Source organism: Bombina bombina, chromosome 1 (genome assembly GCF_027579735.1).
Source record: "Bombina bombina isolate aBomBom1 chromosome 1, aBomBom1.pri, whole genome shotgun sequence".
Lineage (NCBI taxonomy): Eukaryota > Metazoa > Chordata > Amphibia > Anura > Bombinatoridae > Bombina > Bombina bombina.
The window spans coordinates 55,662,617-55,684,285 of NC_069499.1; the positions used below are offsets into that span (position 1 = coordinate 55,662,617).

General features: G+C 37.2%; 1 protein-coding gene across 1 annotated transcript in view; it reads left to right on the plus strand.

Annotated features, from left to right (window-relative positions):
- Positions 1–21,669, plus strand: part of TMED8 (transmembrane p24 trafficking protein family member 8) — a 51,858-nt gene that overhangs the window by 16,746 nt on the left and 13,443 nt on the right. The window contains exons 2-5 of the mRNA XM_053689263.1: positions 8,357–8,459; positions 8,984–9,095; positions 9,455–9,596; positions 10,537–10,833. Of these exons, the coding sequence (XP_053545238.1) occupies positions 8,357–8,459; positions 8,984–9,095; positions 9,455–9,596; positions 10,537–10,833 (654 nt within the window). The remainder of the gene's footprint in view (positions 1–8,356; positions 8,460–8,983; positions 9,096–9,454; positions 9,597–10,536; positions 10,834–21,669) is intronic.

A 21,669-nucleotide genomic window follows, 5' to 3' on the forward strand; every position in this document is an offset into this window, starting at 1 on the left:
ATATGACCCAATATTTTGAGATCATAGGTACCTTTTAAATGAACACTTTATGAAAATATCTAAAAAAAAATAACACTTTTGTATTTGAGAAATGAAGTTACCGTATGTTATAAAAAAAAAAAAAATCTTTATTCAAGGTCCTGCGCCCCCAGTGGCCGAACCTGAATAATGCAGCCAGAGGTATTTCATTTTGAGTGAATTAAAGGGACACTCAAGTCAAAATTAAACTTTCTTTATTCAGATACAGCATGCAATTTTAAACAACTTTCCAATTTACTTCCATTAAAAAAAAAAAGTGCAAAATCTTTTTATATTAAAACTTTTGTAATTAGCCAGCTCCTACTGAGCATGTACAAGAATAAGCATATATGCATTTGTGATGGCTGTCACATGGTACAGGGGGAGTGGAAATAGACATAGCTTTTAAAATTGTCAGAAAATAAATCTATTCATTTTGAAGTTCAGACTAAGTGCTATTGCATTGTCTTGTTATCTTGCATTTGTTGATTATGCAAATCTACTGTGTTGACTGGTCCTTTAAAGGGACAGTTAAGTCCAAAAAAAACTTTCATTTCTTTCATGTAATTAGCAAGAGTCCATGAGCTAGTGACGTATGGGATATACATTCCTACCAGGAGGGGAAAAGTTTCCCAAACCTTAAAATGCCTATAAATACACCCCTCACCACACCCACAATTCAGTTTTACAAACTTTGCCTCCCGTGGAGGTGGTGAAGTAAGTTTGTGCTAGATTCTACGTTGATATGCGCTTCGCAGCAGGCTAAAGCCCGGTTTTCCTCTCAGAGTGCAGTGAATGTCAGAGGGATGTGAAGAGAGTATTGCCTATTCGAGAACAATGGTCTACCTCTAGGGGATCTTTTTCATAGGCTCTCTGTTATCGGTCGTAGAGATTTCTTCTCCTACCTCCCTTTTCAGATCGACGATATACTCTTATATACCATTACCTCGACTGATTCTCGTTTCAGTACTGGTTTGGCTATCTGCTTTATGTAGAGGAGTGTCCTGGGGTAAGTATGTCTAGTCTCACATTTCAGATGAATTTGTAGGTGACCGTCATCATTCTGACTTATCTGATTCTGATGAGGTTTTTTCTGGTTCAGAAGATTCTACTACAGATATTGATTCTGATAAAGCCTCATATTTATTTAAAATGGAGTTTATTCGTTCATTACTAAAAGAAGTTTTGATTGCATTAGATATGGAGGAATCCAGTCCTCCTGATACTAAAACTGCTTAACGTTTAAATTCGGTTTATAAGCCTCATGTATTAATCCCGGAAGTTTTTCCAGTTCCTGATGCTATCTCAGATGTGATTGCTAGGGAATGGGATAGTTTGGGTACTTCATTTACTCCTTCTCCAAGGTTTAAGAAATTGTACCCTGTGCCATCTGATAGATTGGAGTTTTGGGATAAAATCCTTAAGGTCGATGGAGCTATCTCTACCCTTGCTAAACGTACTGCTATTCCTACGGCAGATAGCACTTCGTTTAAAGATCCTTTGGATAGGAAGATTGAATCTTTTTTAAGAAAAGCTTATTTATGTTCAGGCAATTTACTTAGACCTGCTATATCTTTGGCTGATGTTGCTGCAGCTTCAACGTTTTGGTTGGAGGCTTTAGCGCAACAAGTAAAAGATCATAATGCATATAGCATTGTTAAACTTCTTCAACATGCTAATAACTTTGTCTGTGATGCCATTTTTTATATCATTAGAGTTGATGTCAGGTATATGTCTTTAGCTATTTTAGCCAGAAGAGCTTTATGGCTTAAATCTTGGAATGTAGATATGACTTCTAAGTCAACTTTGCTTTCTCTCTCTTTCCAAGGTAATAAGTTGTTTGGTTCTCAGTTGGATTCTATAATTTCAACTGTTACTGGAGGGAAGGGAGCTTTTTTGCCCCAGGGCAAAAAATCTAAAGGTAATTTTAGGGCTGCTAATCGTTTTCGTTCCTTTCGTCAAAATAGAGAGCAAAAGCCCGACCCTTCTCTTAAAGGAACGGTTTCCGGTTGGAAATCTAATCCAGTCTGGAATAAATCCAAGCCTTCCAGAAAGTCAAAACCTGCTCCTAAATCCGCATGAAGGTGCGGCCCTCATTCCAGCGCAGCTGGTAGGGGGCAGGTTACGATTTTTCAAAGATGTTTGGATCAATTCGATTCACAATCTTTGGATTCAGAACATTGTTTCACTAGGGTACAGAATAGGTTTCAAGGTAAGGCCACCTGTGAGAAGATTTTTTTCTCTCGCGCATTCCAGTAAATCCAGTGAAGGCTCAGGCGTTTCTGAAATGTGCTTCAGACCTAGAGTTACCTGGGGTAATTATGCCAGTTCCAGTTCTGGAACGGGGTCTGGGGTTTTATTCAAATCTATTCATTGTACCAAAGAAAGAGAATTCTTTCAGACCAGTTCTGGATTTTAAAATATTGAATCGATATGTAAGGATACCAACATTCAAAATGGTGACTATAAGAACTATTCTGCCTTTTGTTCAGCAAGGGCATTATATGTCTACAATAGACTTACAGGATGCATATCTGCATATTCCTATTCACTCAGATCACTACCAGTTTCTGAGATTCTCTTTTCTACACAAGCATTACCAGTTTATTGCCCTTCCATTTGGTCTAGCAACTGTGCCAAGGATCTTTTCGAAGGTTCTAGGTGCCCTTCTCTCTGTAATCAGAGAACAGGGTATTGCGGTATTTCCTTATTTGGACGATATCTTGGTACTTGCTCAGTCTTTACATTCTGCAGAATCTCACACAAATCAACTTGTGTTGTTTCTTCAAAGACATGGTTGGAGGATCAATTTACCAAAAAGTTCTTTGATTCCTCAGACAAGAGTAACCTTTTTAGGTTTCCAAATAGATTCAGTGTCCATGACTTTGTCTCTGACAGAAAAGAGACGTCTGAAATTGGTTTCAGCCTGTCGAAACCTTCAGTCTCAATTGTTCCCTTCGGTAGCATTATGCATGGAGATTTTAGGTCTCATGACTGCTGCTTCGGACGCGATCCCTTTTGCTCGTTTTCACACGAGACCACTTCAGCTTTGTATGCTGAACCAGTGGTGCAGGGATTATACATGGATATCACAAATAATCTCCTTAAATCCCAATGTTCGATCATCTCTAACTTGGTGGATGGATCACCATCGTTTAATTCAAGGGGCCTCTTTTGTTCGTCCAACCTGGACCGTGATCTCAACAGATGCGAGTCTTTCAGGTTGGGGAGCTGTATGGGGATCTCTGACGGCGCAGGGGGTTTGGGAATCTCAGGAGGCGAGATTACCAATCAACATTTTGGAACTCCGTGCGATTTTCAGAGCTCTTCAGTTCTGGCCTCTTCTAAAGAGAGAATCGTTTATTTGTTTTCAAACAGACAATGTCACGACCGTGGCATATGTCAATCATCAAGGTGGGACTCGCAGTCCTCAAGCTATGAGAGAAGTATCTCGGATACTTGTATGGGCGGAATCCAGCTCCTGTCTAATTTCTGCGGTTCACATCCCAGGTGTAGACAATTGGGAAGCGGATTATCTCAGTCGCCAGACATTACATCTGGGCGAATGGTCTCTTCATCCAGAGGTTTTTCTACAGATTGTGCAAATCTGGGGTCTCCCAGAAATAGATCTAATGGCCTCTCATCTGAACAAGAAACTTCCCAGGTATCTATCCAGATCCCGGGATCCTCAGGCGGAAGCAATGGATGCGTTGTCAATTCCTTGGAATTATCATCCTACTTATATCTTTCCGCCTCTAGTTCTTCTTCCGAAAGTAATCTCCAAAATCCTAATGGAGCGCTCATGTGTACTGCTGGTGGCTCCAGCATGGCCCCACAGGTTTTAGTTTGCGGATCTCGTTCGGATGGCCAGTTGCCAACCTTGGACACTTCCGTTAAGGCCAGACCTTCTATCTCAAGGTCCTTTTTTCCATCAGGATCTCAAATCATTAAATTTGAAGGTATGGAAATTGAACGCTTAATTCTTAGTCATAGAGGTTTTTCTGACTCAGTGATTAATACTATGTTACAAGCTCGAAAATCTGTCTCTAGAAAGATTTATTATCGGGTTTGGAAGACTTACATCTTTTGGTGTTCTTTTCATAAATTTTCCTGGCATTCTTTCAGAATTCCTAGAATTTTACAATTTCTTCAGGATGGTTTGGATAAAGGTTTGTCTGCAAATTCCTTAAAAGGACAAATATCTGCTCTTTCTGTTCTTTTTCACAGAAAGATTGCTCATCTTCCTGATATTCGTTGTTTTGTACAGTCTTTGGTACGTATCAAACCTGTCATTAAGCCAATCTCTCCTCCTTGGAGTCTTAATTTGGTTTTGTCAGCCTTACAGGCTCCTCTGTTTGAGCCTACGCATTCTCTGGACATTAAATTACTTTCCTGGAAAGTATTGTTTCTTTTAGCTATCTCTTCTGCTAGAAGAGTTTCTGAGTTATCTGCTCTTTCTTGTGAATCTCCTTTTCTGATTTTTCATCAGGATAAGGCGGTGTTGCGGACTTCATTTCAATTTTTGCCTAAGGTTGTGAATTCTAACAACGTTAGTAGAGAAATTGTTGTCCCTTCATTATGTCCTAATCCTAAGAATTCTAAGGAAAGGTAGTTACATTCATTAGATGTAGTTAGAGCTTTAAAATATTATGTTGAAGCTACTAAAGATTTCAGGAAGACTTCTAGTCTATTTGTTATCTTTTCTGGTTCCAGGAAAGGTCAGAAGGCTTCTGCCATTTCTTTGGCGTCTTGGTTAAAGTCTTTGATTCATCATGCTTATGTGGAGTCGGGTAAGTCCCCGCCTCAAAGGATTACGGCTCATTCTACTAGGTCAGTCTCTACTTCCTGGGCTTTTAGGAATGAAGCTTCTGTTGATCAGATTTGCAAAGCAGCAACTTGGTCTTCTTTGCATACTTTTACTAAATTCTACCATTTTGATGTGTTTTCTTCTTCTGAAGCAGTTTTTGGTAGAAAAATACTTCAGGCAGCTGTCTCTGTTTGATTCGTCTGCTTATAATTTCAGTTTTTTTCATTATAAGATTAAAACTTTTTGATTTCGGTTGTGGATTATTTTTTTCAGCGGAATTGGCTGTCTTTATTTTATCCCTCCCTCTCTAGTGACTCTTGCGTGGAAGTTCCACATCTTGGGTATCTGCTATCCCATACGTCACTAGCTCATGGACTCTTGCTAATTACATGAAAGAAAACATAATTTATGTAAGAACTTACCTGATAAATTCCTTTCTTTCATATTAGCAAGAGTCCATGAGACCCACCCTTTTTTTGTGGTGGTTATGATTTTTTTGTATAAAGCACAATTATTCCAATTCCTTATTTTTTTGATGCTTTCGCACCTTTTTCACCCCACTTCTTGGCTATTCGTTAAACTGAATTGTGGGTGTGGTGAGGGGTGTATTTATCGGCATTTTAAGGTTTGGGAGACTTTGCCCCTCCTGGTAGGAATGTATATCCCATACGTCACTAGCTCATGGACTCTTGCTAATATGAAAGAAAGGAATTTATCAGGAAAGTTCTTACATAAATTATGTTTTTTCAAATAGGGCATGTAATTTTAAACAACTTTCCAATTTACTTTTATCAACAATTTTGCTTTGTTCTCTTGGTATTCTAGTTGAAAGCAAACCTACGAAGGCACATATGATAATGATAATTTCTAAGCCCTTGAAGGCCGCCTCTGTTTTATTTACTTTTCACAGCAGGGGAGAGCTAGCTCATGTAGGCCATATAGATAGCATTGTGATCACGCCCGTGGCTAGTGGCAGACACTTCACTAATTGGCTAAAATGCAAGTCAATAGATAACAACTAAAAGTCATGTTATTAGGGGCGGTCAGAAGATGCTTAGATACAAGATAATCACAGAGGTAAAAAGTATATTAATATAACAGTGTTGGTTTTGCAAAACTGGGGAATGGGTAATAAAGGGATTATCTATCTTTTTAAACAACAAAAATTCTGGTGTTGACTGTCCCTTTGAGTTGCCAGGTACAAAAGGCAAGTGACCGATGAGAGCTGTCGATCATGCCCTAAAATGTTTCTCATTGGGTGATTAAGAATGGAGGGAGGAGCTGCGTCAAACAGACAAAAGACTCCATACTATGCAAGAAATTGAAGATACACATTGTTTTGGTGGCCTGAGACTCGCATTGTGTTGGAGACTTGCTGAAAGAGATTGCACATTGATTCTGGCTGGCAATTCACTTCCTGTGAACACAATCTCTTGGTTATTGTTGGGGAAACTCTCTTGTGGAAAGAGAGATATAACTCTGTGATCCCCTTTGTCTTCTTGCAATATAGTGGTATTATCCTTCTGATATGGCAGTGAGGAACCCTGGGTATTATAAAGCTCTCTTGTGGAAAGAGAGATATAACTCTGTGATCCCCTTTGTCTTCTTGCAATATAGTGGTATTATCCTTCTGATATGGCAGTGAGGAACCCTGGGTATTATAAAGCTCTCTTGTGGAAAGAGAGATATAACTCTGTGATCCCCTTTGTCTTCTTGCAATATAGTGGTATTATCCTTCTGATATGACAGTGAGGAACCCTGGGTATTATAAAGCTCTCTTGTGGAAAGAGAGATATAACTCTGTGATCCCCTTTGTCTTCTTGCAATATAGTGGTATTATCCTTCTGATATGGCAGTGAGGAACCCTGGGTATTATAAAGCTCTCTTGTGGAAAGAGAGATATAACTCTGTGATCCCCTTTGTCTTCTTGCAATATAGTGGTATTATCCTTCTGATATGGCAGTGAGGAACCCTGGGTATTATAAAGCTCTCTTGTGGAAAGAGAGATATAACTCTGTGATCCCCTTTGTCTTCTTGCAATATAGTGGTATTATCCTTCTGATATGGCAGTGAGGAACCCTGGGTATTATAAAGCTCAAATCCTGCTAATTGGCAACGTATTAGAGGAATATTTTAAGAGTTAAAGGGACATGAAACCCAATTCTTTTCTGTCATGATTCAAATAGAGAATACAATTTTAAACAACTTTCTAATTTACTTCTATTATCTAATTTGTTTCATTCTTGGTATCATTTTGTTGAAGTAGCATCAATGCACTAATGGTTTCTAACTGAAGTCATGGGTGAGCCAATAACAATCAATATATATATATATGCAGCTACCAATCCACAGCTAGAACCTAGGTTCTCTGCTGCTCCTGAGCTTTCCTAGATAAAGCTTTCAGCAAAGGATAACGAGAGAGAAGCAAATTAAATAATAGAAGTAAATTGATAAGTTTTTTTTAAAATAGTTTTCTCTATCTTAATCATGAGAGAATTTTTGGGGGTTTCATGTCCCTTTAATAAAGTTAAAATATTCTTTATAGCAGTAGTGTAATTGAAGCTGTGATTTAAATGTGGTATCTTATATTTATAATCTAATATTAAATAGATCAGTGTATTCTATATAGTAATTATATTAGCATTAAGTACATTTACTATTGAGGAAAAAGGGTTTAATTCTCGAGTCATAAATTGATTTTAAGTTACTGTGCTATATCTTAGAAATTGTATTTAAAGTGACTAAGTTGTACTGATTGATATTGAATTGCTAATACAGTGTACATTTCTCTGTTTGATTAATTTATAGAAATCTATGTTTTGGATTAGATAGTTAAATTATACTTCCTGGAAATTCGATTAGATTTATTGAAATTTGGTTAGATTTTATTGTAATATTTGGATATATTTGCTAACCAAGCGTTAAGTAAGTAATCCATATTGTGCATTTGATTAATGTTACTGGATAATTATGAATTGTTCTAGTAAAATTCAATTGTAATATTTGATATTAATTGCAGAGTAGCGTGCAGACTGAAGTACAGTACAGAGTAGCGTGCAGACTGAAGTACAGTACAGAGTAGCGTGCAGACTGAAGTACAGTACAGAGTAGCGTGCAGACTGAAGTACAGTACAGAGTAGCGTGCAGACTGAAGTACAGTACAGAGTAGCGTGCAGACTGAAATGTTTTCATTGGTTGCTAAAATGTATTGCAGGTGTCTGCATGTGGCATTAAAGTTTTCATTTACACAATTATTAGTGGATTTGTTTAATAAAAGCTTTTACATTTTTAGTTTTAAACTGCAACTCCCCAATACATACACACCCTATCTCCTGTATAAGCACTAGATTAGATATTTACTTATTAGTACTTTAAGCACTTATTGACTATATAAGCTTAGAACATTTAGTATTAGTACACATTCCCATTACAGATTTTATTTAAATAAAAAAGCAGTTTAGATTTAGATGCTTTGGGTGTTTATTGCTGTGTTTTTCTCTATCTGCTATTGGTCCTCCTTCTGTTTTTCAGAGGATGAAGATGCGGGTGAAGAAGCGTATGTGCAAGATGTGGAAGCGCTGTCAGTGCAGGAAACAAAAAGTACAGAGCATGCTGACAGTGACGAGATTAAAAGGTAAAGAATCCGGTTTATACACCTTGCCCTGCGTTTTCTCTCAAGCCCCGTAATATTCTGCATTTTGTGTGAGCCCCATGTTTCTTTTAAAGGCACAGTAAAGTCAAAATTAAACTTTCATAATTAAGATAGAGCATGCAATTATACACAACTTTTTACAATTTACTTCTATATTCTAATTTTCCTGCTATCCTTGGTTCAAAAGCATCCGAGGAGGGTAGGAGCAGCAATGCACCACTGGGAGCTAACTGCTGATTGATGGCTGCTGATATATGTCACTAGTTATAGGCCCTCCTGATATATGCATCTAGCTCCCAGTAGTGCATTGCTGCTTCTACAACCAAGGATACCAAGAGAACGAAGCAGATTCGATAATAGAAGTAAATTGAAAAGTTGTTGTGAAATTGCATTCTCTGAATCATGAAAGAGAAAATTTGTGGTTCAAGTCCCTTTTTAATTGATCTGTTATTTACATTTATAGCTGACACCTTGTATTTGTGACATTTTTTTATGTCCGTCAGCAGTTTGCGGCCTGAGGAGAGTGCCACAGTATTATCACAGGCTCCCGGTGTGGGTCAGAATGAAGAACCCAAGAAAGAACCACAGAAGGCAGCTGTTCCTTCCAGCCTAGATAAGGTAACAACTAGAGGTATAGTCAAAAATAAATTTGGGTCTTGGAGTCCACATTGATGAAGCAGACAGCATGTTACAGACATGGAGTGACACAGAAGACAGCAAGGGGACATTTATTCTGTTCCTTTATTTGAAGTGACACAGAATAGATAATAGGAGTAATAAATACAGCAAATTGTCCACATGGTAACTCTAAAACACATGGAGCCAGAGTAACCTATACAGAAGAGAGCTTAGATTCAACTCCCTTCTCTTGGTGACCACTCTCCCGCTCTGTAACACAAAAAAAGTGCTAATGGACATAACCGTATCCTCCTTCATTGATCATATGACGTAGTCTTACGCCCATCTCTCCTTTACAGGAACTTGATGCCCTCCTGTCTTTATGCACAGAAGAGTCGGAATCACTTGATACCCTTATGATCCAGTCTGAGCATTCTGGTAGAGTGGACATTGTAAAGCTGGAGAGCAGCACACCAGATTCAGAAGTGGGTAAAGGAAAAGGTGAGAAAATGATGATGATGAAAATAAAAATAATAATAATAAAAAAATAAAAAAAATAATAAAATAATAATAATATATATATATATATATATATATATATATATATATATATATATATATATATATATATATATATATATATATATCCATATATATGTTTTTATCTCCTATCAAGGCAGCCATGACAGTAAGGGACAGTATACACCAATTTTCATAAAACTGCATGCAATAGACACTACTATAAAGAATAATATGCACAGATACTAATATAAAAATCCAGTAGAAAACCGTTTAAAAACTTAATTAGAAGCTTCCAGTTTAGCTCTGTTTAAAAGATTACTGGAACACCCACTGCAAGTGGGAAATATCAGACACTCCCCCTTCCTTTGCATATGAAAAGACCCTTTACACAAACGGGAGCAAGCTGGAGTGGGTATACGTCGGTATTCTCCTAAAACTTTGGTTCTTGGTTAGGAGTCTGAAAACCAGAGCAATGTTATTTAAAAATAAACAAAACTATAAATTTAACAAATTTATGGGCTATATAAATAGATCATCTACAAAACATTTATGCAAAGAAAAAACGAGTGTATAATGGCCCTTTGGTTAAAATTTTGTAGCATTAATTTTAAATGCCATCCGTAAAATGCCATGCTGATTATTATAATTTATTTATTAAGTGCCAAACATTAAGGTTTACAGTAGTGGAATACAATAATGAGGAGAAGACATTTACATAAATCATAAAGGGTAGAGGGTCCTGACTGTGAGTCACTGTAAGCTGTAAACCATCTTTACCTTATCCGAACAGGACAGGTGTGAGCTTCTATTCTAAAGATCTGCATTGCATTTACTTTATTATCAAATTGCATGTGATCATATGAAGTGTCTGAAATATCAAGTGGGATTGAACATTTAACCCTTTCACCTGCTATTGTAGCTCCACCCCCTCCCTTGGCTCCACCTTCAACCTGGACAAGTGTCAATCTGCGTGAGTTTAAAACCAGGATGGCATCGGAAAAGCATGGGCTATTGACAATACGGAGAGGGGAGGTCATGACGGTTCGGGTGCCCACACACCCTGAAGGAAAGAGGCTTTGCTGGGAATTCGCTACAGATGATTATGACATTGGATTTGGTATCTATTTTGATTGGACCCCAGTCACCAGTACAGCAGTGACACTGCACGTCAGTGAGTCTAGTGATGAAGAAGAAGAGGAAGAGATAGAAAGTCCATGTGAGTAATCCGTATTTTAGCTGCAGGGTTGGTGGCATGGGGGTGCATTGACGCTGTTACCCTACATTTTAGGTTCTGTATTATTAATCTGCTTTTTTATCTGTTTATCACCCTAGTAGTACTTATCAAGGCACATTATTCTCTTTTATGGAAATTGGACAGATATTCTAAGATCTACCTTTACAGGTGTTCTATTTTCCACCCTCTCCACACATGGTTTTTCCTCTGCACTGTATCTTGTGGCTCTAATTTTTGTTGCAGTCCACCATCTTTTAGGGCACTTTGAGTAGAGGCAAGGGTATGGATATATATATATATATATATATATATATATATATATATATATATATATATATATATATATATATATATATATATATATATATATATATATATATATATATATATATATATATATATATATATAAGATAATAAGGTGAGCATATTTTCTGCATGATAATTATCAATTATTCCTAAATAGTAACAATATATATATATATATATTCCTTTTTTTCCCCTTTTCCTTCCATCTATAAACGGACCTGTATTCTACCAAAACAAAACAAAATAAATATCACTTAAATGTCAAAAATAACAATTCTTATAAATGTAAGCACAAACAGTCCCACTTTTCTTGAAAATAAAACAACGTTGATCCACGTGCAGAAAGATGAATTCCAAATTCCCAGTCAACGTGCTTAAAATAAGTAGAATACCTACTTACTCAGAATTACCTCAATCATATGAGGTAAGTGCCGCTTGTATACACAATCTGTAGACTTGACAGCTACTCAGACGGTCTGTGATCCACTGCAAGGCTGCTCAATATCATTCCACTTCCCACTTCCTCTTGTTGTCAATACAGATAGAGGGAAGACAGAAAAACATAATTTATGTAAGAACTTACCTGATAAATTAATTTCTTTCATATTGGCAAGAGTCCATGAGCTAGTGACGTATGGGATATACAATCCTACCAGGAGGAGCAAAGTTTCAAAAACCGCAAAATGCCTATAAATACACCCCTCACCACACCCACAATTCAGTTTAACGAATAGCCAAGAAGTGGGGTGTTAAAGAAAGGAGTAGAAAGCATCAACAAAGTTATTTGGAAATAATTGTGCTTTATACAAAAAAATGATAACCACCATAAAAAGGGTGGGCCTCATGGACTCTTGCCAATATGAAAGAAATGAATTTATCATAAATTATGTTTTCTTTCATGTAAGTGGCAAGAGTCCATGAGCTAGTGACGTATGGGATAGCAATACCCAAGATGTGGAACTCCACGCAAGAGTCACTAGAGAGGGAGGGATAAAATAATAACAACCATTTTCCGCTGAAAAAAATTAATTCACAACCCAAATTATAAGTTTATTTTCATAAGGAAAAGAAAAAACTTAAACATAAGCAGAAGAATCAAACAGAAACAGCTGCCTGAAAAACTTTTCTACCAAAAACTGCTTCCGAAGAAGCAAATACATCAAAATCATGTGATCCACTGCAAGGCTGCTCAATATCGTTCCACTTCCCCTTGTTCTACCGCAAATACAGATAGAGGGAAGACGGAAAACACACACACGATAGTGCAATATTGTATGGTTAAGAGTAACTTAGTTTTATTAAACTCATAGGTAAATTCTGCTTACATATTACAACCTCAATTAGATATGAGGTATCAATTGTTCATATAAAAACCAGAAAGACAGTCCATTCGAATAACAGCTAGTCTTGGCAAACAGTAGTATGTGGAAAAGTTGATAACAGCCCAGATAGCTTATTTAGACCTCGCTAAAAATATTCCTTACGCGTTTCAGAGGCTTAATAGTAAATTCAATGCCTTCTTCATCAGAGGATTTCAATAAAAACATATAAGTTACTCTTAACCATACAATATTGCAAGAGTCCATGAACTAGTGACGTATGGGATATACAATCCTACCAGGAGGGGCAAAGTTTCCCAAACCTCAAAATGCCTATAAATACACCCTCACCACACCCACAATTCAGTTTTTCAAACTTTGCCTCCTATGGAGGTGGTGAAGTAAGTTTGTGCTAGATTTCTACGTTGATATGCGCTTCTCAGCATTTTGAAGCCTGGTTCCTCTCAGAGTACAGTGAATGTCAGAGGGATGTGAAGGGAGTATCACCTATTGAATGCAATGGCTTTCCTCACGGGAGATCTATTTAATAGGTTCTCTGTTGTAGAGATTCATCTCCTACCTCCCTTTTCAGATCGACAATATACTCTCATATTCCATTACCTCTACTGATAGCCAAACCAGTACTGAAACAGTTATCTGCTATATGTGGATGGGTGCTTTCGGTAAGTATGTTTTCATTACTTAAGACACTCTCAGCTATGGTTTGGCACTTTATGCATTAATATAAAGTTCTAAATATATGTATATATTTTACTTATATTTGCCATGAGTCAGGTTTATGTATATTTCCTTATGCAAGACTGTCAGTTTCATATTTGGGAGAAAAACATATTTAGGAAAAAAAAAATTCTTACCTGGGGTTTAGTCTCTTTTCAAATTGACTGCTTTTTTCATTAAAATTTTGCGGGCAAAATTTGTCTCGCAAGGGCGCAAAATGCCAAAGTTTATTGCGTCATTCTTGGTGCGAGAATTTTTTTTTGGCGCAAAGGTACGTCTGATGATGCAAATTCGTCATTTCCGGCGTCTTAGTTGGCGTTGAGTTCCTTGCACAAGGTTGCGTCGTCAATGACGCGAGTGTGTCATTTCCGGATGTTTTTATCTGCAAAACATTTTCAGTTACGTTGTGCGTCATACTTGGCGCCAAATATTTTCATTATTTAAAACCCCATTTCTATATGCCTCTTGCCTTTTTCTATGTCAGAGGGCTATGCTGTTTGCATTTTTTTCCCATTCCTTAAACTGCCATATAAGGAAATTGATAATTTTGCTTTATATGTTGTTTTTTCTCTTACATTTGCAAGATGTCTCAATCTGATCCTGTCTCAGAAACCACTGTTGGAACCCTGCTGCCTGATAACAGTTCTACTAAAGCTAAGTGCATTTGCTGTAAATTTGTGGAGATTATATCTCCAGCTGTGGTATGTGATAGTTGTCATGATAAGCTTTTACATGCAGAGAATGTGTCCATCAGTAATAGTACTATGCCTGTTGTTCCTTCAACATCTAATGCACATGATATTCATGATATACCTGTGAATATAAAAGATTTTATTGCTGATGCGATTCAGAAGGCTTTGTCTGCCATCCTGCCTTCTAATAAACGTAAAAGGTCTTTTAAAACTTCTCATAAGGTTGATGAAATTTCAAATGACCGACAATATACTGAATTATCCTCCTCTGAGGATCTATCTGATTCAGAAGATCCTTCCTCGGACATTGACACTGACAAATCGACTTATTTATTTAAAATGGAGTATATTCGTTCCTTGTTAAAAGAGGTGTTGATTACATTGGATATTGAGGAAACTAGTCCTCTTGAAAACTAGTAAACGTTTAAATTCTGTTTATAAACCTCCTGTGGTTACTCCAGAGGTTTTTCCAGTTCCTGATGCTATTTCTGATATGATTTCTAAGGAATGGAATTGGCCTGGTACTTCTTTTATTCTTTCTTCAAGGTTTAAAAAAATCGTATCCTTTGCCAGCAGTTACATTGGAGTTTTGGGAAAAGATCCCCAAAGTTGATGGGGCTATTTCTACTCTTGCTAAACGTACTACTATTCCTATGGAAGATAGTACTTCTTTTAAAGACCCTTTTAGATAGGAAACTTGAATCTTATCTAAGGAAAGCTTATTTATATTCTGGCTATCTTCTCAGGCCTGCCATTTCTATGGCTGATGTTGCAGCTGCATCAACTTTTTGGTTGGAAAGTCTAGCGCAACAGGAAACGGATCCTGATTTGTCTAGCATTGTTCGCTTGCTTCAACATGCTAATCATTTTATCTGTGATGCCATTTTTGATATCATCAAAATTGATGTTAAATCTATGTCTTTAGGTATTTTAGCTAGAAGAGCTTTATGGCTCAAATATTGTAATGCTGACATGGTATCTAAGTCTAGATTACTATCTCTTTCTTTCCAAGGTAATAAGTTAATTGGTTCTCAGTTAGATTCAATTATTTCAACTGTTACGGGGGGGGGGGGGGGGGGAGAGGGAGTTTTTTTGCCTCAGGATAAAAGACCTAAGGGTAAATCTAAAGCTTCTAACCTTTTTCGTTCCTTTCGACAAAAAAAGGAACAGAAACCTACTCCTTCCCCCAAAGAATCTGGTTCCAATTGGAAACCTTCTTCAAGTTGGAATAAATCCAGACCATTTAAGAAACCAAAGCCAGCCCCCAAGTCTGCATGAAAGTGTGGCCCTCATTCCAGCTCAGCTGGTAGGGGACAGATTAAGATTCTTCCAAAATATTTGGGCAGATTCTGTCCAAAATCAATGGATTCAGAGTATTGTCTCTCAAGGGTACCGAATAGGATTCAGAGTAAGACCTCCTGTGAGAAGATTTTGTTCTCTCACGCATCCCAGCAAATCCAGTAAAGGCTCAGTCTTTTCTGAAGTGTGTTTCAGACCTGGAGCTTTCAGGGGTAATCATACCAGTTCCATTTCAGGAGCAGAGTCTGGGGTTTTATACAAATCTATTCATTGGCCCAAAGAAAGAAAATTCATTCAGGCCAGTTCTGGATCTGAAAATTTTGAATCGTTATGTAAGAGTACCAACTTTCAAGATAGTGACTATAAGGACTATGAATGCGTTTGTAGCAAGAGGCAGCGAGCATATCCCTGCAGGGAGGTGGGGCCATCTATGCCACGGCTAAATATTAATAAAGTGAACAAAGCGGCTAAAGGCATAGCCCAGATCTGCAGTACATAAACACTGTTATAAATTCACACATCTGGTTTTAATAAGAGGCAGAGATCGTAGCCGGAAGAAAGTTTCTCTTAGCAATGTAGTTAATAACATTACGGCTAATAATAAAACTGAGCATTTAGAGCACTAAATAAGAGATCATGTCTTGATATGAAAAACAATACTGCCATAAGTGTAGAAATTAGGGAACACAGGTGTCATAGGTTTAACTATAGAGTGTCAACATTGGTTGAATAGGAAAGAGGTGTAAGCACCACAACCAATTGAATCACAGAAGTGGGTTTTTAAACTGGTATCTGACAATCGTTTTTTAAGCAGGCTAGGATTAAGGCAGACGCCGAAACCGGTCAGCCTTTTTGTCTACTGTTTTTCAATTGTTTTCTTTTTTGACTCTTACCCTAGGGTATAATTACCCTTTTGTAAAACAATAAAGTTTTTTTTAACTCGCAATTTGGTGCTCCTGACAACTTTTTCTGGATATTTGCAAGGACTATTCTGCCTTTTGTTCAGCAAGAACATTATATGTCCACAATAGACTTACAGGATGCTTATCTTCATATTCCGATTCATCCAGATAATTATCAGTATCTGAGATTCTCTTTTCTAGACAAGCATTACCAATTTGTCGCTCTTCTATTTAACCTAGCGACAGCTCCAAGAATCTTGTCAAAGGTTCTCGGTGCCCTACTCTCTAATCAGAGAACGGGGTATTACGGTGTTTCCTTATTTGGACGATATCTTGGTACTAGCTCAGTCTTTACATTCTGTAGAATCTCACACGAATCAACTAGTGTTGTTTCTTCAAAGACATGGTTGGAGGATCAATTTACCAAAAAGTTCCTTGATTCCTCAGACAAGGGTCACCTTTTTAGGTTTCCAAATAGATTCAGTGTCCATGACTCTGTCTTTAACAGACAAGAGACAAATAAGATTGGTTTCAGCTTGTCGGAACCTTCAGTCTCAATCATTCCTTTCAGTAGCTATGTGCATGGAAGTTTTAGGTGTCATGACTGCAGCATCGGACGCGATCCCCTTTCCTCGTTTTCATATGAGACCTCTCCAGCTTTGAATGCTGAACCAATGGTGCAGGGATTATATAAAGATATCACAATTATCCTTAAATCCCAATGTTCGACTCTCTCTGACTTGGTGGTTAGATCACCATCGTATAGTTCAAGGGGCCTCTTTTGTTTGTCCAACCTGGACTGTGATCACAAGAGATGCAAGTCTTTCAGGTTGGGGAGCTGTCTGGGGATCTCTGACAGCACAAGGGGTTTGGAAACCTCAAGAGGCGAGGTTACCAATCAGTATTTTAGAACTCTGTGCTATTTTCAGGGCGCTTCAGGTTTGGCCTCTGTTGAAGAAAGAACCGTTCATTTGTTTTCAGACAGACAATATCACAACTGTGGCATATGTCAATCATCAGGGTGGGTCTCACAGTCCCCAAGTTATGAAAGAAGTATCTCGGATACTTGCTTGGGCGGAATCCAGCTCATGTCTAATTTCTGCGGTTCATATCCCAGGTATAGACAATTGGGAAGTGGATTATCTCAGCCGTCAGACTTTACATCCGGGAGAGTGGTCGCTCCATCTAGATGTGTTTTCTCAGATTGTTCAGATGTGGGGTCTTCCAGAAATATATCTAATGGCTTCCCATCTAAACAAGAAACTTCCCAGGTATCTGTCCAGGTCCAGGGATCTTCAGGCGGAAGCAGTGGATGCGTTAGCAGTTCCTTGGTGTTACCAACCTGCTTATATCTTCCCGCCTCTGGTTCTTCTTCCAAGAGTGATTTCCAAGATCATCATGGAACAGTTGTTTGTGTTGCTGGTAGCTTCAGCATGGCCTCACAGATTTTGGTATGCGGATCTTGTTCGGATGTCCAGTTGCCAACCTTGGCCACTTCCATTAAGGCCAGACCTTCGGTCTCAAGGTCCATTTTTCCATCAGGATCTCAAATCATTAAATTTGAAGGTATGGAAATTGAACGCCTAGTGCTTAGTCATAGAGGTTTCTCTGACTCAGTGATTAATACTATGTTACAGGCTTGTAAATCTGTTTCTAGGAAGATTTATTATCGAGTTTGTAAAACTTATATTTCATAGTGTTCTTCCTAGAATTTTACAGTTTCTTCAGGATGGGTTGGATAAGGGTTTGTCTGCAAGTTCCTTGAAGGGACAAATCTCTGCTCTTTCTGTTTTATTTCACAGAAAGATTGCTAAGCTTCCTGAAATTCACTGTTTAGTACAGGCTTTGGTCCGTATCAAGCCTGTCATTAAATCAATCTCTCCTCCTTGGAGTCTTAATTTGGTTTTGAAGTCTTTACAGGCTCCTCCGTTTGAGCCTATGCAGTCTTTGGACATTAACTACTTTCTTGGAAAGTGTTGTTCCTTTTGGCTATCTCTTCTGCTAGAAGAGTTTCCGAATTATCTGCTCTTTCTTGTGAATCTCCTTTTCTGATTTTCCATCAGGATAAGGCGGTTTTGCAGACTTCATTTAAATTTCTACCTAAGGTTGTGAATTCTAACAACATTAATAGAGAAATTGTTGTCCCTTCTTTGTGTCCTAATCCTAAGAATTCTTTGGAGAGATCCTTACATTCTTTGGATGTGGTAAGAGCTTTGAAATATTATGTTGAAGCTACTAAAGATTTCAGGAAGACTTCTAGTCTATTTGTTATCTTTTCTGGTTCTAGGAAAGGTCAGAAGGCTTCTGCCATTTTCCTTGGCATCTTGGTTAAAGCTTTTGATTTATCAGGCTTATTTGGAGTCGGGTCAGGACCCACCTCAGATAATTACAGCTCATTCTACTAGATCAGTCTCCACTTCATGGGCTTTTAAGAATGAAGCTTCAGTTGATCAGATTTGCAAAGCAGCAACTTGGTCTTCTTTGCATACATTTACTAAATTCTACCGTTTTTATGTAGAAAAGTTTTTCAGGCAGCTGTTTCTGTTTGATTCTTCTGCTTATGTTTAAGTTTTTTCTTTTCATTATGAAAATAAACTTATAATTTGGGTTGTGAATTAATTTTTTTCAGCGGAAAATGGCTGTTATTATTTTATCCCTCCCTCTCTAGTGACTCTTGCGTGGAGTTCCACATCTTGGGTATTGCTATCCCATACGTCACTAGCTCATGGACTCTTGCCAATTACATGAAAGAAAACATAATTTATGTAAGAACTTACCTGATAAATTCATTTCTTTCATATTGGCAAGAGTCCATGAGGTCCACCCTTTTTATGGTGGTTTATAATTTTTTTGTATAAAGCACAATTATTTCCAAATAACTTTGTTGATGCTTTCTACTCCTTTCTTTAACACCCCACTTCTTGGCTATTCGTTAAACTGAATTGTGGGTGTGGTGAGGGGTGTATTTATAGGCATTTTGCGGTTTTTGAAACTTTGCTCCTCCTGGTAGGATTGTATATCCCATACGTCACTAGCTCATGGACTCTTGCCAATATGAAAGAAATTAATTTATCAGGTAAGTTCATACATAAATTATGTTTTTCTGTCTTCCCTCTATCTGTATTGACAACAAGAGGAAGTGGGAAGTGGAATGATATTGAGCAGCCTTGCAGTGGATCACAGACCGTCTGAGTAGCTGACAAGTCTACAGATTGTGTATACAAGCAGCACTTACCTCATATGATTGAGGTAATTCTGAGTAAGTAGGTATTCTACTTATTTTAAGCACGTTGACTGGGAATTTGGAATTCATCTTTTCTGCACGTGGGATATCTTGGAATCAACGTTGTTTTATTTTCAAGAAAAGTGGGACTGTTTGTGCTTACATTTATAAGAATTGTTATTTTTGCCGGCACTTAATATCAATTTAAAGATTTGTGTATTTGCGTATTATTTTATACAATAGAATTACAAACCCTACATAACCTACTCCTTTTAGAATTACTCAGGTTGTGACTTTATACTTCCAAGCACTCTTTCCCTGCTCCCTATTTCCTGATCTTTTTTACCCATTCTTTTTCTGTTTTTAACATCAGTCTTTCCTAGGCGGGGGCCTTGGTTTGACCTATTGTTTGGTTATTTGGGCAGCAAATTAAGGCTTTTGGTAGTTGTGTTTGTTTGGGGTGATCACAATTGCTAAGTGCTGAATACTTTTTCTCTTTTTTTTCTTTCTCTTTTTATAAATTTTTCTTGCTATCTTTATTCGAAAAAGCAGGAATCTTAGCTAAGGAGCCGGCCCATTTTTTTATTCAGCACCCTGGATAGCACTTGCTGATTGGTGGTTAGATTTAGCCACCAATCGGCAAACGCGACCCAGGTTCTGAACCAAAAATGGTCTGGCTCCTAAGCTTACATTCTTGCCTTTTCAAATAAAGATAGTAAGAGAATGAAGAAAAATTGATAATAGGAGTAAATTAGAAAGTGGCTTAATATGACATGCTCTATCTGAATCATGAAAGAAAAAAAATTGGGTTTAGTGTCCCTTTAAGTTCATTTTGTAAATAGCGTGAAAGCCCTATTTTTCAATATGTTTGATCATTCACCCACTATAAGTCCAAAACATATTTTGGAAGTTGAACAAAGTAATACAGTTAACAACTACACCAACATAACATATTAAGTAAAATTTTTAAAACCGATCACTTTTACCTCAAGGAAACCTATCTAAGTAAAGGGAAGAAATTGAAAAAAGGGGGGAAGGGGTTGGGAGACCAACATTTTTGACCCTCTTAGTTCTTAATAATTACTTTCAATAATAGATCTTTTTTCATGTTTGTTTCTATAACTGTAATGTACAAGTGTTCGGTTGTGTAGTGGCTGAAGAGATCAAATATTGGATATCTCTTATTTTCTCATTATTATTATTATTATTATTATTATTATTTTTTATTATTCTAAAAAAAAATAATCTTTCACTTTAGGTTTAAAGTAAAATGTATTAGTATCGCTTACTCGTAAAATGTCACCAAATACTGAAGCTTTGTAGAATATCCGAGCATAGACACTTCACAATATGTTGAGTTATAACATTAGAAGACAAGGACCACTTTACAGGAAAAATGTTTTGTGGAATCATAAATATAATTACAGAGAGGATGAGCAGCATGTTGTGCTGAAATGGTGAGGTTATTTTTTAAAACTACTTAAAGGGACAGTCTACACCAGAATTTATTTTTTTTAAATATATATAATTCCTTTATTGCCCATTCCCCAGTTTTGCATAACCAACACAGATATATTGATACACTTTTTATCTCTGTGATTATCTTCACATCTAAGCCTCTGCAGACTGCCCCCTTATCTTAAGTTCTTTTCTCAGACTTGCATTTTATCCAATCAGTGCTAACTCATAAATAACTCCACAGGAGTGAGCACAGTGTTGTCTATATGACACCCATGAACTAGTGCTGTCTAGCTGTGAAAAACTGAGATGAGGCACCCTTAAGGGCTTAGAAATTAGCAAATTTATCTACCTAGGTTTAGCTTTCAATAAAGAATACCAAGAGAACAAAGCAAATTTGATGATAGAAGTAAATTGGAAAGTTGTTAAAAATGTGCATGCCTTGTCTGAATCATGAAAGTTTAATTTTGACTAGACGGTCCCTTAAATAAATAAATAAATAAATGTTGAACTTTTAATCTTGAAAATGTTGCATAGACTGTTACTCTGCTGACATTGTTTTGTGAGCTGTAATGGGGATAAAATATGAACCACAGGATCATCAAATGCAAGGTTCAGTGACTATATATTGTGTGTGTATAACAGTAAGAGAGTAAAACAGAAAAAACAGTGCAGTCGTAATTGAGGAACGTTAAAAGAAAGTAATTAGCTTTGTCCTCAAGGTATCAGGCTAAAAGGGATAGAAACAGGGGAAAACACCCTAATACATATTAATAATTAAAAAAACAAAGGGAGGTCAATTTTCTTCCGCACTCACAGACCCCACCCGAAGGCCAAAGTTGAAATCCTTTTATTTTTGTGTATAGTTTGTTACACATAT